The following is a 14002-nucleotide window of genomic DNA, read 5'->3' as shown; positions in this document are numbered from 1 at the left end:
GTCTTTTCTGAAAGTATTTGTATGGAGTGTAGTATTGTATTGAAGTGTAACATGGATGTTAAACAGTTTACATGAGAAGAGAATAGAAGCTTTTGAAATGTGGTGCTACAGATGAGTGCTGAATATTAGATAGGTAGATGATGTAACTAATGAGGAGGTACTGAATAGAATTGGAATGAAGAGCAATTTGTGGCACAACTTGACTAGAAGAAGGGATCGGTTGGTAGGACACATTCTGAGGCATCAAGGGATCACCAATTTAGTATTGGAGGTGCAGTAGCCACCAGAAAGATCGTGGGAGGCGCACATCAGCACAGCGCGTCACAGACAGTAGTTGCCGCAAGTAAAGTCCCGGCCACCAGAGGGCACGTGAGAATTCGGCTGTGCCCCCTGCTGGCGGAACAACAACAACTCAAGCAGCACGGGCTGTGCCCAGTCAGTTCACATTGGGCATGCCTAGCAGACAGTTCCTGATCTACACTATGTGAAGTGCGACGGAAAACGTGAATCGTGTTACTACACAATTGGCGACGCGGATGGGATCGTTCTTTCGCGTGTTGCGTCATTGTTCCGGTTTTGCAGCTTATCCACAGGATGGAGGATTTAGTGCGGGTTTTGGTTGAGCAGCAGACGGAGTTCATGGCAACCATGAAACAAGTGCTTCCGACGTTGCTCTCCACGCAGTCTGCTCCAGCGCCGTTCCCTCCTCCCTTTCTCCCGTATGACGAGACGGCGGAGGATTGGGACGCATATGAACATCGCCCTCGGCAGCATTTCCAGGCATTTAATGTTGCCGTTGCGGAGGTATGTCATGCTCTTTTCTTGTCTTGGATATCTCCCTCGCTGTATCAAGTTTTGCGACCGCTAGCACCGTTGCAGGAACCCTCGTCCTTGTCTTTTGACGCATTGTGTTCATTGCTGTCTTCATATTATCGCCGCCGCCCGCATGTTGTGGCGGCTAGGGTCGAGTTCTATCAATGCAAGAAACAGCCCCATCAGTCTTACCGGGTGTGGGCCGCTACCCTGCACGGTCTTAGTTGCAAGTGTCATTTTGTCACGGAGCAGTCACAAGAGTCATATGCCCACGTTATGGTACGCGACATCATTGTTCGTTCGACCCCTGATAGGGAGGTCTGGCAATGGGCCCTGCAGTTGGAAGACCCTTCCCTTGAGGAAGGCCTGTCCATTGCTCAATCGTATGAAGTCTCTCACGCTGCAGGTCAACAGTTGGAAGCGTGGTGCGACGTCGCGGCAGTTCAGGACGGCTCGGCCACGTCCACTGCGTCCGGGGTGGACGACGTGTGAGCGGTACAATCCAGCCGTTACGGCCGCTCCCGCATGGCGCGTAAACAGAGTTCTGGCCGCCAGCCCCTGTTGCCGTCCTGTGCATCGTGCTATATCCATCATGATCGGTCAGAGTGCCCCCAGCATTGAGCCGTTTGTCATAAATGTCATAAAAGGGACACATTGCTAAAGTTTGCCGCTCAGCCTCAAAAGAATCGAAGGAAGCAGGTACAGAGGACATGGACGTTGACATTCAGGAACGACGCATCGGCACATAAACTCTTTATCGAGGTGTCGGTTCGGTCGCGCCGATTACAACTGCAAGTAGATACGGGTGCGGCAGTTTCCTCGTTGAATGCACAAACTTACTCCGACCTTGGGTCGCCCCCGTTGGCGCCAGTTTACCAGCGTCTATGCGCTTATGGTAAACAGTTCATTCCCCTACTGGGTCAATTCACTACCGACGTTACTTACAAATCAGTCACTCGGCCTCTTACTTTTACTGTTGTCAGTGATGTGAGCTCCGCTAACCTTTTTGGATTGGATGCCTTTCAAACGTTCGGTTTTTCTATCGCAGACACCATGCAGTTAGACTCCGAAGACGTTCCCTATCAATCATTGGAATCTTTGATCTCTGACTTTAAGGATATCTTTGAGGAGGGCCTGGGGCGTGTTTCAGACTTCGAAGCTCACTTAACGTTGAAGGCGTCGGCTCGCCTGTGTTTTCTACGAGTGAGGCAGATCCCCTTGGCTCTCTGCCCTCAGGTAAAAGCAGAGCTAGACCAGATGACAGCCCTTGGGGTCATTCTTCCCATTTCTTCTAGTGAGTGGGCTTCGCCCCTAGTTATTGTCAGGGAACCCTCGGGAAAATTACATCTTTGTGGCGATTTCATGGCCACCATTAATTCCCAATTGGTGGTGGACACCTATCCCTTGCCTCGTTCTGATTTATTGTTCTCTGCCGTGGCGGCAGGCCAATATTTTTCGAAAATCGATCTTTCGGAGGCTTATCATCAGATACCACTTGATGAGGACTCCAAACGGCTGGTGGTCGTCAACACCCCGTTTGGCCTTTATCAATACCTGTGGTTGGCCTTTGGAATATCCAGTGCCTCGGTGATATTTCAGCGTTATCTTGAGCATGTCACGTCGACAATCCCTCATTGTATTAATTACCTGGACGACATAATTGTCACAGGCCGCAGCACGAAGGAACACTTGCACAACCTTCGAACCCTCTTTCTCAAATTCAGGTTCGTGGGCCTGCATTGCAACCTGCCCTAAGTCGAACTTCTTCCAACCGTCCATTGAGTATGTGGGCTACACCATCTCTCGGCACGGCATCCAGCCGCTAGGAAGTTTGGTCCAAGGTATCGTCGACCTTCCGCGGCCCGCTTCGCTGAAGGAGTTACAAGCTTTTTTAGGCAAGATTGCCTATTACCACCGGTTCATTCCCAGGGCTTCCACCATCGCCTGCCCCGTGTACTGCCATCTGCGCAAGGGTGTTCCTTTTGATTGGTCGCCTGCATGCGAGGGAACGTTCACCTTGTTGAAGGGCCTCCTCATGTCAGCGCCTTGTTTGGCTACTTTTGACCCCAATAAGCCGTTGGTCCTGGCTACAGATGCTTCGCAGTATGGGGTGGGGGTGGTCCTGGCCCATCACAACGCGGATGGCTCCAAGCAGCCACTAGCGTTTGAGTTTAAAACTCTTAGTCCATCTAAAACTCTTAGTCCCGCACAGGCCCATTACTCCCAGGTGGAAAAAGAGGCTTTGGCCATTGTCTACGCTGTTACCAAATTTCACCTTTTCTTGTATGGCACGAAGTTTCAGTTAATCACTGACCATAAGCCATTAATATCGTTATTTGGCCCCGCCTCTCAGATTCCGGATAGGGCGGCCCACAGACTGCAGCGCTGGGCCTTGTTCCTCTCTAAGTACCATTATGACATTCATTTTTGCCCTACTGGACAGCATGCCAACGCTGACGCTCTTTCCCGTCTTCCAGTGGGCCTGGATCCTAACTTCGATCTGGAAGAGATTATGTGTTTTCATTTGGATGTGGCGTCCTGCCAAGTGGTTGATGGCTTCCCGATGAATAGTTCTAGAGTCGCCAGGGAAACGGCAGCTGACCCGGTTCTCTGGCAAGTAGTTTGCCTCGTTCAGCAGGGGTGGTCGTCCTGACCTCCAGGCCAGGCCTCGGACCCTCTTCGTAATTATTTTGTTCTACAAGACCGCCTCTCAGTCTTGGAAGGAGTTGTTCTTCTGGCTACCGATGATACAGCTCCTTGCGTGGTTGTTCCTGCAAGTTTGCGCAGGGAGGTCCTCACATGAGGGGCACTGGGGTGTTTCCCGTACTAAAAACTTGGCTCGCATACATGTGTACTGGCCCAGTATTGACAGAGAAATTGAGCACTTGGTGGCCAACTGTTCACAGAGTGCGAGCCAACAGGCGGCTCCCAGGTCAGCATTCTCTTCATGGCTGCCTGCAACCCAGGCATGGGAACGTGTTCACATAGATTTTGCGGGCCCGTTTCCCAATGGCGTTTGGCTCATTGTCAGTGATGCTTATTCCCGATTCCCATATGTGGTTCGCTGCTCCTCAACCACTTCAGAAGTTGCAATCCAGGCACTAGCAAAAATCTTTTCTCTGGAAGGTCTGCCAGTCACCCTGGTATCGGACAATGGACCTCAGTTTATTTCGCAGACCTTCCAGGATTTTTATAGGCACTTCGGTATTCGGCATGTTTGCTCTCCCCCCTTTCATCCACAATCGAATGGGGAAGCCGAGCGCATGGTGTGCATCTTTAAGACGCAGATGAAAAAGTATGTGCACGAATTTTCTGCGGAGGAGGTGTAGACGTTTTTCCTGACAGCATACCAGACCACACTGATGGGAGAACGCAGCCCCTCGGAACTCCTCCACGGGTGCCAACCTAGGACTCTGCTGCACCTCCTCTGGCCTGGTCCTTGCCAATCTTCGCAAAACGGGGTACCCGGTTTTCCACCAGGTATGTCGGTCTGGGCCGTGGGTTTGGTCACAATCCACATTGGATACCGGTGGTGGTCTTGCGCCACAATGGCCGCCGGCTCTATACCTTGCAGGCGGGGGACCGGGAGGTACGTCGTCACCAAAATCAGCTACGTCCACGTTTGGGCATTCACCCTCCAACCCCTCGGGCGCCGGCTTCCCCATTGCCGGCACCCGAGTTGTTTTCTCAGGGGATGCTACCGCCCCTCCCACCTGTGACTCCGCCACACTGCTATGGTTCTCAGCCTTGGCAGCCTCCAGTAGCTCCAGCACCGGCATCGCCATTGTTAGTGATGGCCCGGCGAGAGCTGGCCCCCCCTCACAGGCCCGGTTTCTCAGGAGGCTGGTTCACCTGTGGCCGTCCCTTCCCCATCGTCCTCGCCACTGGGTCTTGCCCCTCCCGAGGTGGACTGGGATCTGCTTGTCGCCCGTTCTGTCACGGGCTCCACTCGTGGGACGACGGGGGCCTCTTCATGTGGATCATTTCCTACCGTATTTGAAGGTTCCGGCTCGAGGGTTGGCAGATCCCCCCAACTCCAGCCTTCCAATGGACGTGGAGGTCATTGCTACTGCACGACACTCCACCTTCCGACACAGTGGATCACAGTGGCTTCACCCCCTCCCCCCCCCCCCCCCCACCCGAAGGAGGAGGAGTGCAGTAGCCACCAGAATGATCGCGGGAGGTGCACATCGGCATGGCGTGTCACGGACAGTAGTTGCCGCAAGTAAAGTCCCGTCCACCAGAGGGCACACGAGAATTCAGCCGCGCCCTCTGCTGGTGGAACAACTCAGGCAGCACAGGCTGTGCCCAATCAGTTCACATCGGGCATGCCTGGCAGATAGTTCCCGGTCTACACTATGTGAAGTGCGACGGAAAACGTGAATCGTGTTACTACAGGAGGGAAGCGTGGAGGGTAAAAATCATAGGTGGTGGCAAAGAGATGAATAAACTAAGCAGATAGAGAAGAATGTAGGTTGCAGTAGTTAGAGATGATGAGGCTTGCACAGGATAGAGTAACTTGGAGAGTTGCATTAAACCAGTCTTTGGACTGAAGACCACATGAACAATTATGCAAACTAATCCAGATAAAGGTAATTGTATTTATTTTTGTTTCCACACATTGTATCATATTAAGAAAGTCACCCTTCAGACACTTGTAAATCAGATTTACATTTGTCATTTCTTTCATTTTATTTCTTGTTATAGGTGAACAACTCATTAAAAAAGTTTGAGTTATGAATTATTATTGAAACCATGTAATGACACCTCAAAATGGAACAAATTATAGTCTTCAGTGCCATTACCTGTCTTCAATATGTGATACACATGCATGCAGAAAATTGAATCTGCATGTCTCCTCTTCATTTGTTTGAACCAAAGATGAGATGTGATTGCAACTGATGGAAACAGCAGTGATTTTGGCAAAATGGGCCGGCTGAAGTGGCCGTGCGGTTCTAGGCGCTGCAGTCTGGAACCACGAGACCGCTACGGTCACAGGTTCGAATCCTGCCTCCGGCATGGGTGTGTGTGATGACCTTAGGTTAGTTAGTCCCTTGAACTTAGAACTCGGTAAGCCTAATGACCTCAAAAGTTGAGTCCCATAGTGCTCAGAGCCATTTGGCAAAATGGTCATACTTCCAGCACCATTTCTTGGCAGTCTGCAACATTTACTGGCAGCCTGCGATACGTGCATGAATATGCACAAGACGCCATGACATATGCATTCATATGAATATCCTGACTTTTTAATCACATTCACTGGGGATGAAATAACAGAACTGCTATTGCTCAGTCAAGCTCCATCTGATCGACATGATTTGACTGCCTGAATACATATGGACTGAGAAGAGATGATAAGTTGTTGGCATGTGTGAAAACCATATCTCCAATTCAATGGATTTTATTCAACAATTGAAATCTTTGAGGCTGGGCCCTTCAGATTTATTAGTGAGTTTTGGTGTGGTATATCTGTTTACACGAGTCCCTTAGTTTGGTTAGTGAAAAAGTAGATGAAGAGTTGGTGAAGCTCTGTCATCATGTGTTGACATCCATGTATTTTTTATTTAACAGCAACATTTTTGAACAGAATGACAGAGTGGGTGTGGGTAGTCCTTTATCACCCATAATCGCTAATTTATTTATGGAGGACTTCGAGGATATGACACTGAGGACTTCAGCTTTGCAAGCAACGTGCTTCTGGAGATATGTGGGTGATACCTTTTTCATCTGGCCACATGGATGTGATGCTCTTAATAGATGTTTGGACCACTCCAACTGTCTTCTCCCAGCATTATATTTGCCATCGAGGTTGAAAGTGATGGGATGCTTCCATTTTTGGATGTTATGGTTTACTAAAAAACCAGATGGGACTTTAGGACATGGTGTTCACCAAAAGCTGACACACACAGATAGGTATCTGCATTCTATGAGTTGTCATCCGTCACACAAATGCAGTAGCGTCCTTAGGACTTTGGTACGCAGAGCATATGCTGTTTCTGATGCGGACAGCTTAACCCAAGAACTTAGGCATCTGATGGCTGTTTTTAAGGTAGATGGATACTCTGAGAAGCAGATTCGTCAGGCTATGGAGTTTAGACCATCACTGGAGGTGCATGAAGAGGAACGCAGATTGGTGGCTTTCTTTCCTTATGCTGGGAGCACATCGTTTAAGATTGGAAGAATTTTAAGGAATTTTAACCCACCTTCCAAGATTAGGGCACTACTCGGCTCTGTGAAAGATGGTTTGGAGCTTAGGAAACATGGTGTATTCAAAATTCCATGTCAATGTGGGAAGGCTTACATCAGCTGTTCGATTCGCACATTTCGTAACAGGTGTGTGAAACATCACTGTCAACAGTCAGAAAAATCAGCTGTAGCAGAACACTGCTTAAGAGAGGATAACAGTATGAAATTTGACGAAACTGTGATAGTTTCCAATACTTCTGATTTTTGGTGCAGTGTCTATAAAGAGGTAATTGAAATAGGTTGGTGGATAATTTAAGTACTAGAGACAATGGATTTCCTCTTAGCAGGATGTGGAATCCTGTACTATCCAGCATCAAAACATTCTTCAGTGCAGCCTGTTTGAAAATCGTTTCTGAGTGTGATATATCGTTGCAGACGTTGTTCTACTAAGGACGGCACCAACTGCTCAGTCTTGGAGGGAAGCAGTGTTCTCCTGAAGATGGCGAACAGTTGGATCGCTGAAATACTGAATTGAGTTGATTTTAGAATCCGGCAGCAAATGCGAAGTGACTTTCAACATTTAAGCTGCTAATCAATGTGGAATATTGAAATCTTATCAAACCAATCAATTACATATGCAAATGTGTAAACAAGGACAGCAATATGATAGTATTCAGTGTTGATAATCCTAATGCATACACAGGTGAACCTATTCAATTTCGGACAGGTCGATATATCAAAAGCAATGAGATTCAGTCGGCATCCCAACATTGTTCATCTTAGTGTTCTCCTTGAAAATAGGTTGTAAGCAGCACATGTGTGCCATCTAATCTTAACATTCTATGGCAAAAATTCAGAAAGGACTGGAGTAAAGACATTCTGCACCATATCCATACCATTAACTATGATAATACAAGTCCATTTTTGGCAAACATTTTCAATGAAGCTCTGATAAAAATCAAAGATATGTGCTGAACTGTTAACCAAAAAACTCTCATTCATCTTGCTTTGGTTTCACCATAATATCCTATATATGACATTTATCTTAGAGATTTATTGAGAGCAGCAGTTCAGTTCTGATGACTTGCACACATTTTTTTCAAAGCAAATAAACAACTTTTAGTTGCAGATCAAAAATAGGCCTACGACACAATTACAAATGTGATAGCCAATGGCAGAAGACAAAAACTGTATACAGACTGTAAGAAAATGCTGAACCGGAAACACAAGTGTAATAACTATTCTGAATTATGTCGTCACATCCTTAATATATAAATTATCACTGAGCAACGTTTTACAGGCCACTGACAAAGCTTCAGAAATAAAAGATACAAAAAGTGTCACAACAGAGAAAATTGCCCAAATGAGAAAGAACATCACAAGTAGTGTTATGTATTTCCATTCAAACCAGTGTTCAAATTGTCATTCTCCCACAATGTTATATGTAGTCATTAACAGCTCGAAGTTAATGCAGTAATAACTGTTTATGAAATTTTCAAGCCTTTTCTTATCTCCCTTTTATAAAATTTTCAATCAGTTTGAACCATGAGGTGTTTCACATTTCAATTAAATATCGTTACATTACAGTAATATACATTTAATGAAAGAAACAAAAGTTTCATTACAACATACATTAATGGTTCTTTTAGTTCTGCGTGTATAACTGTGGCTTGAGCAGTGTATCTTGTAGCACACAAATCAGCCAGACTATGTCCACACAATATTTGAGAATGGGAGCACTTGGAGACTTCCAACAAATTTTACACATAATTTCAAACCTTGCAAAACTTTTTTCTCACTGCCCCCCCCCCCCCCCCCCCCACACACACACACACACAAGAAATACAAACGAAAGAGTTTATTGCTTACTACATTTTTGGTGTTCATACAGTAAAACTTCAGCTAAAATGGAGTAAAAATTGCCCAGACTATACTCATCCAATATTTGACAATGAGAGCACTTCCAAAAAACTTTAAACATAATTTTAAACCTTTTCTAATCTTTGTTCACTTACATGCTTAATTTTAAAAATTTAACACATTAATTAATATGTAATGTAATCAGATATTTGAAGCTGTTTCATACATGAGAGTTTGATTCTTTAAATAATCTGGAGTGGGGAGGTTAACTGGTTTGTTAGAACCTGCAACAATGTTCACATACATACAGATTTTTAAAAATGTAGGATTCACTATTTTCAGCTTTTTTTAATCCCATTATCAGGAGGAAGCAGAAAACAATGTTTTACCAATAATTTCCACGTCCTGATGGAGAAATAGTAGAAAGCCTTATGAGTTAGAGATACAATCGAGTTTTTTATTCTGTGACAACTGTTACTCTTATGTAGTGTGCCATTTTCAATAATTAGCCAACGCAGTGCTGAAAGACCTAACTTGAAACAAGGCCCTGGGAGTAGACAACATTCCATTAGAACTACTGATAGCGTTGGGAGAGCCAACCCTGACAGAACTCCACCATCTGGTGAGCAAGATGTATGAGACAGGCGAAATACCCTCAGACTTCAAGAAGAATATAATAATTCCAATCCCAAAGAAATCAGGTGCTGACAGATGTGAAAATTACTGAACTAACAGTTTAATAATTCACAGCTGCAAAATACTAACACGAATTCTTTACAGACGAATGGAAAAACTGGTAGAAGTCGACTTTGGAGAAGATCAGTTTGGATTCCGTAGAAATGTTGACACAAGTGAGGCAATACTGACCCTATGACTTATCTTAGAAGATAGATTAAGGAAAGGCAAACCTATGTTTCTAGCATTTGTAGACACAGAGAAAGCTTTTGACAATGTTAACTGGAATACTCTCTTTCAAATTCTGAAGTTGGCAGGGGTCAAATACAGGGAGCGAAAAGCTATTTACAATTTGTACAGAAACCAGATGGCAGTTATAAGGGTTGAGGGACATGAAAGGGAAGCAATGGTTGGGAAGGGAGTGAGACAAGGTTGTAGCCTCTCCCCGATGTTATTCAATCTGTATATTGAGCAAGCAGTGAAGGAAACAAAAGAAAAATTCGAAATAGGAACTAAAATCCATGGAGAAGAAATAAAAACTTTGAGGTTCGCCAATGACATTGTAATTCTGTCAGAGACAGCAAAGGACCTGGAAGAGCGTGGGACGGAATGAACAGCGTCTTGAAAGGAGGACATAACATGAACATCAACAAAAGCAAAATGAGGATAAAATGTAGTTGAATTAAATCAGATGATGCTGAGGGAATTAGATTAGGAAATGAGACACTTAAAAGTAGAAAATGAGTTTTGCTATTTGGGGAGCAAAATAACTGATGATGGTCGAAGTAGAGAGTATATAAAATGTAGTGTTTCTGAAGAAGAGAAATTTGTTAACATCGAGTATAGGTTTAAGTGTCAGGAAGTCGTCTCTGAAAGTATTTGCATGGAGTGTAGCCATGTATGGATGTGAAATGTGGGCAATAAATAGTTCACACAAGAAGAGAATAGAAGCTTTCAAAATGTGGTGCTACAGAACTATGCTGTAGATTAGACGGGTAGATCACATAACTAATGAGGAGGTATTGGACAGAATTGGGGAGAAGAGAGATTTGTGGCACAACTTGAGAAGAAGGGATCGCTTGGTAGGACATGTTCTGAGGCATGAAGGGATCACCAATTTAGTATTGGAGGGCAGCATGGAGGGTAAAAATCGTAGAGGGAGACCAAGACATGAATACACTGAGCAAATTCAGAAGGATGTAGGTTGCAGTAGGCACTGGGAGATGAAGAAGCTTGCACAGGATAGAATAGCATGGAGAGCTGCATCAAACCAGTCTCTGGACTGAAGACCACATCAACAACAATAGCCAACTCTAACATCTAGCCAGTACTTTGCAGAGTGCTCCCAGATTAGAGAGATATGGGAATCCTACAGTAGATCTGAGATCAGAACATTGTGATCACTGTGACTAAGTGAGGGCAGAATTATCTGACATCACCTTACAGTACCTGGTAAAGAAGTGCCTCAATAGACAAGCTAAACAACACGTTAGAAATTACAGGTACAGCTTCCATCACAACATCAGTGAGCCATATATTCTCAGATACCACATCTACTCTTACCTGAAGGACATCAGACGACATCCACTGCTGACACGGCCCGAAGTAATGATATATATCTTCTTCTGTCAGAGAGTGCAAACTCTGTCTGTCCAGCGATTTACCAAGCTTGGTCAGTGCTAACCTTGTAAAATAAACAACATTATGAATTAAAGATACAGTTAAGTTTTTTTTTATTCTATGTCAACTGTTACTCATGTATAGCATCTGCTCCATTTTTCAGTAATTAGAGCCATTTCCCACACTTAGCCACAATTTAGCTGTAAGGTAAGGGAGACATGGGAATCCCATATCGTATTTTCCTGTATTGTACATATACATATAAGCTATGGTTTTTGACTCTTGACAACACTTATTTCCTGCACATCCTACCTAGATATTGATTGTTGTATTTAGCTGTTTGAGTAACATCTTGATACTTTGTATGAATTACAGATTATGCTGTGGCTATCTTCCACGAAGCCCTAAAGAATGGGAAATATGAATGTTACCTTCGACCAGATACACGCCTCCCTATGATGCATATCAATGATTGCATGCAAGCATTATGGCAATATATGGTTACACCAGACGAGAAACTAAAGCGACGAGTTTATAATGTGACTGCTATGAGTTTTACACCAGAAGAATTGGCAGAACATGTTGCCAAACATGTGCCGGGATTTCAAATAACATACAAACCTGACAGTCGGCAGAACATAGGTAACAAAAATGTTATTTACTTTGTGCTAAAAAAGTCTTTTAATTTAATTTTTTAACATTATTCTCCTGTTTCTTTGTCTTTATTCCATGCCCTCATGGAGTAAGCTTGTTAACTATTGAATTTGATAATGTTAGTGGTAGAAATCGGCTGTATGCCCTTCCTGCCACCCACCTTTTTCTCCCCTCAAGATGGAATTTGCATACCCCAACTGTCTGCATCTAGTGCTGTCTCACGTGAATGTGTGCAAAAGTTTTCTGAATGTTCGTGAATTGTGTAACTGAGGCAGGATATGTGTAGCAGCCCAGTATTCACCTAATCGGATGTGGAAAACTGCCTAAAAACCACATCCAGGCTGACCAGCACACCGGCCTTTGTATTTAATCTGGACTGGGTCCAGGGCCGGCGCACCTCCCCAAATCGTAGAAGCAGTGTGCTAAAGCACTTGGCTATCCAGGCGGGTAATTTGTTAGTATCATTAATCACTGTATTTTCTCTCTCTGGCATTGTAATTACATTGTAGGAGTGTAACAACAAATGTAGATAATTCTTTGTGTCTTGAAAATTTGGAGGATTATAATTTGGTGAGTGAAAGTGTATGAAATTTCGTAATGGGTGGTGAGTTTTGAGAATGTAAACTCTTACCTTTAATATTAGGAGATAGTGCAAATTATTGACAGCTGTTTCAAAAGGAGCATTGAAAGTAAAACTAACAATTCCATTACTTACAAGTAATTATCCTCCAAGCTTTCAATAACTGTGACTATGTAATCTTGTTATGTACAAGCTAATTTCATTTTCAGTTTTTATGAGAGAATTGTTTTTCATGCAGCTGACTCCTGGCCACAAGTATTTGATGATTCAGAAGCCCGTTCTGACTGGGGATGGAAGCACAAGTATGGTATTGAAGATCTAGTCAGCTTTATGATTGCAGATGTCAAAAAGAACTACATAAGGCAAAATTAATGGCCACTTTCAAATAGGTTCCTTTTATTTTGGGATCGATACAAACTGATGCTGTTTTGTGCAATTAGTTAGCAGGATGGACATTTTTATACTGTCTTGTGTATTGTATGTGTTTGGAAAACTGTGTAAAGTAGTTAATGAATGTATTTTAAGTTTACTATTTATGCGAAATACAAAAATATAAGAATAATTTATTTGTTAATCCTTCTGTTGTGATTTTTAACATTTCTAACAAGCTGCATGAGAGCAATCCAGTAAAATTTCTCAAGCTGAAAATGCATGAAGCAATTACTTCGTTCATCTTACTGTAAATTAAAAAAGAATATGTAGGTATTCGAGAATTTTCTAAATAAATTTAGAGACATTCTTTCCTGTGTTACATCAACAATAGACATATCACTTAATATGGACACTTTTCAACAGATCAGAGCAAGATTTCCTGGTTATTAAAGCAATGTGGAAGTTGGTTCTCAAATTGTAGGCCATGTTGCTGGAAGAAATACAGTTTTTGTCATGTAACTAAAATTTCATTTCTACTCTAGGCCTTTTAAATTTTGTCTCAACCAAATCTGACACGCAAATATTTTTTTCATCTACTTCAAAATTAAAAGAATTTAGGGTGACAATAAATCAAAACAATGAGCTAATTTTAGCAGGTATGTGGCAAAGAATTATAGTAGTACAAACTGCAGCAACATTAGAATTGTATAACATGACTGCAGAAACTGAATTAAGAAATCCTGCAATCTTGTAACAATTACTTTTTGTCATTGTTTGAGTTCCAGAGATTGTGAACAAAAGCACGCAATCTAATAATGGAAGTACAAACAAGTCAGCCGTTTGGCTAAAGACTAATGAACCTTTCATTTACTGTTCTGAAGTGGCATCTCCCGCACAGCTTCCCTGCAGTAGAGCAGAATGTGCAGCAACTACCAGGACTATGGTTTGGTAGTTTTGGTACATTACATAAGTGAAGACACATAACTGAATGTGTAAGAGAGAAACTCTTTGTGTGTGTGTGTGTTTTTTTTTTTTTTCATTTGTTGGTTTGTTTTGCACACAATTAGAAAAACACATCGTTCAGTGTTAGTACATTCTGTATTTAATATCCTTACAAAATATAAACTAAATTTTATAAGTAAAAAACAATTAGCTGCTCACATAACTTCTATGCTTTTATGAACCAAAACAATTTTTATACAAGTGCATGTTACATGCATAAATAAAAAAAATCTATGCAAT

General features: G+C 43.2%; 1 protein-coding gene across 1 annotated transcript in view; it reads left to right on the top strand.

Moving 5' to 3' along the window:
- The window catches only part of LOC126162950 (L-threonine 3-dehydrogenase, mitochondrial), a 273596-nt gene extending 260642 nt beyond the window's left edge, over positions 1–12954 (top strand). Inside the window, exons 6-7 of the mRNA XM_049919785.1 lie at positions 11530–11796; positions 12627–12954. Of these exons, the coding sequence (XP_049775742.1) occupies positions 11530–11796; positions 12627–12760 (401 nt within the window). The 3' untranslated portion in view covers positions 12761–12954. The remainder of the gene's footprint in view (positions 1–11529; positions 11797–12626) is intronic.
- Positions 12955–14002: the final 1048 nt, after the last annotated feature.

The sequence above is a fragment of the Schistocerca cancellata genome, chromosome 2 (genome assembly GCF_023864275.1).
Source record: "Schistocerca cancellata isolate TAMUIC-IGC-003103 chromosome 2, iqSchCanc2.1, whole genome shotgun sequence".
NCBI classification, from domain to species: Eukaryota; Metazoa; Arthropoda; class Insecta; order Orthoptera; family Acrididae; genus Schistocerca; species Schistocerca cancellata.
The sequence above is the reverse complement of the archived record's forward strand: the minus strand, read 5'-3'. Positions and strand labels throughout refer to the sequence as shown.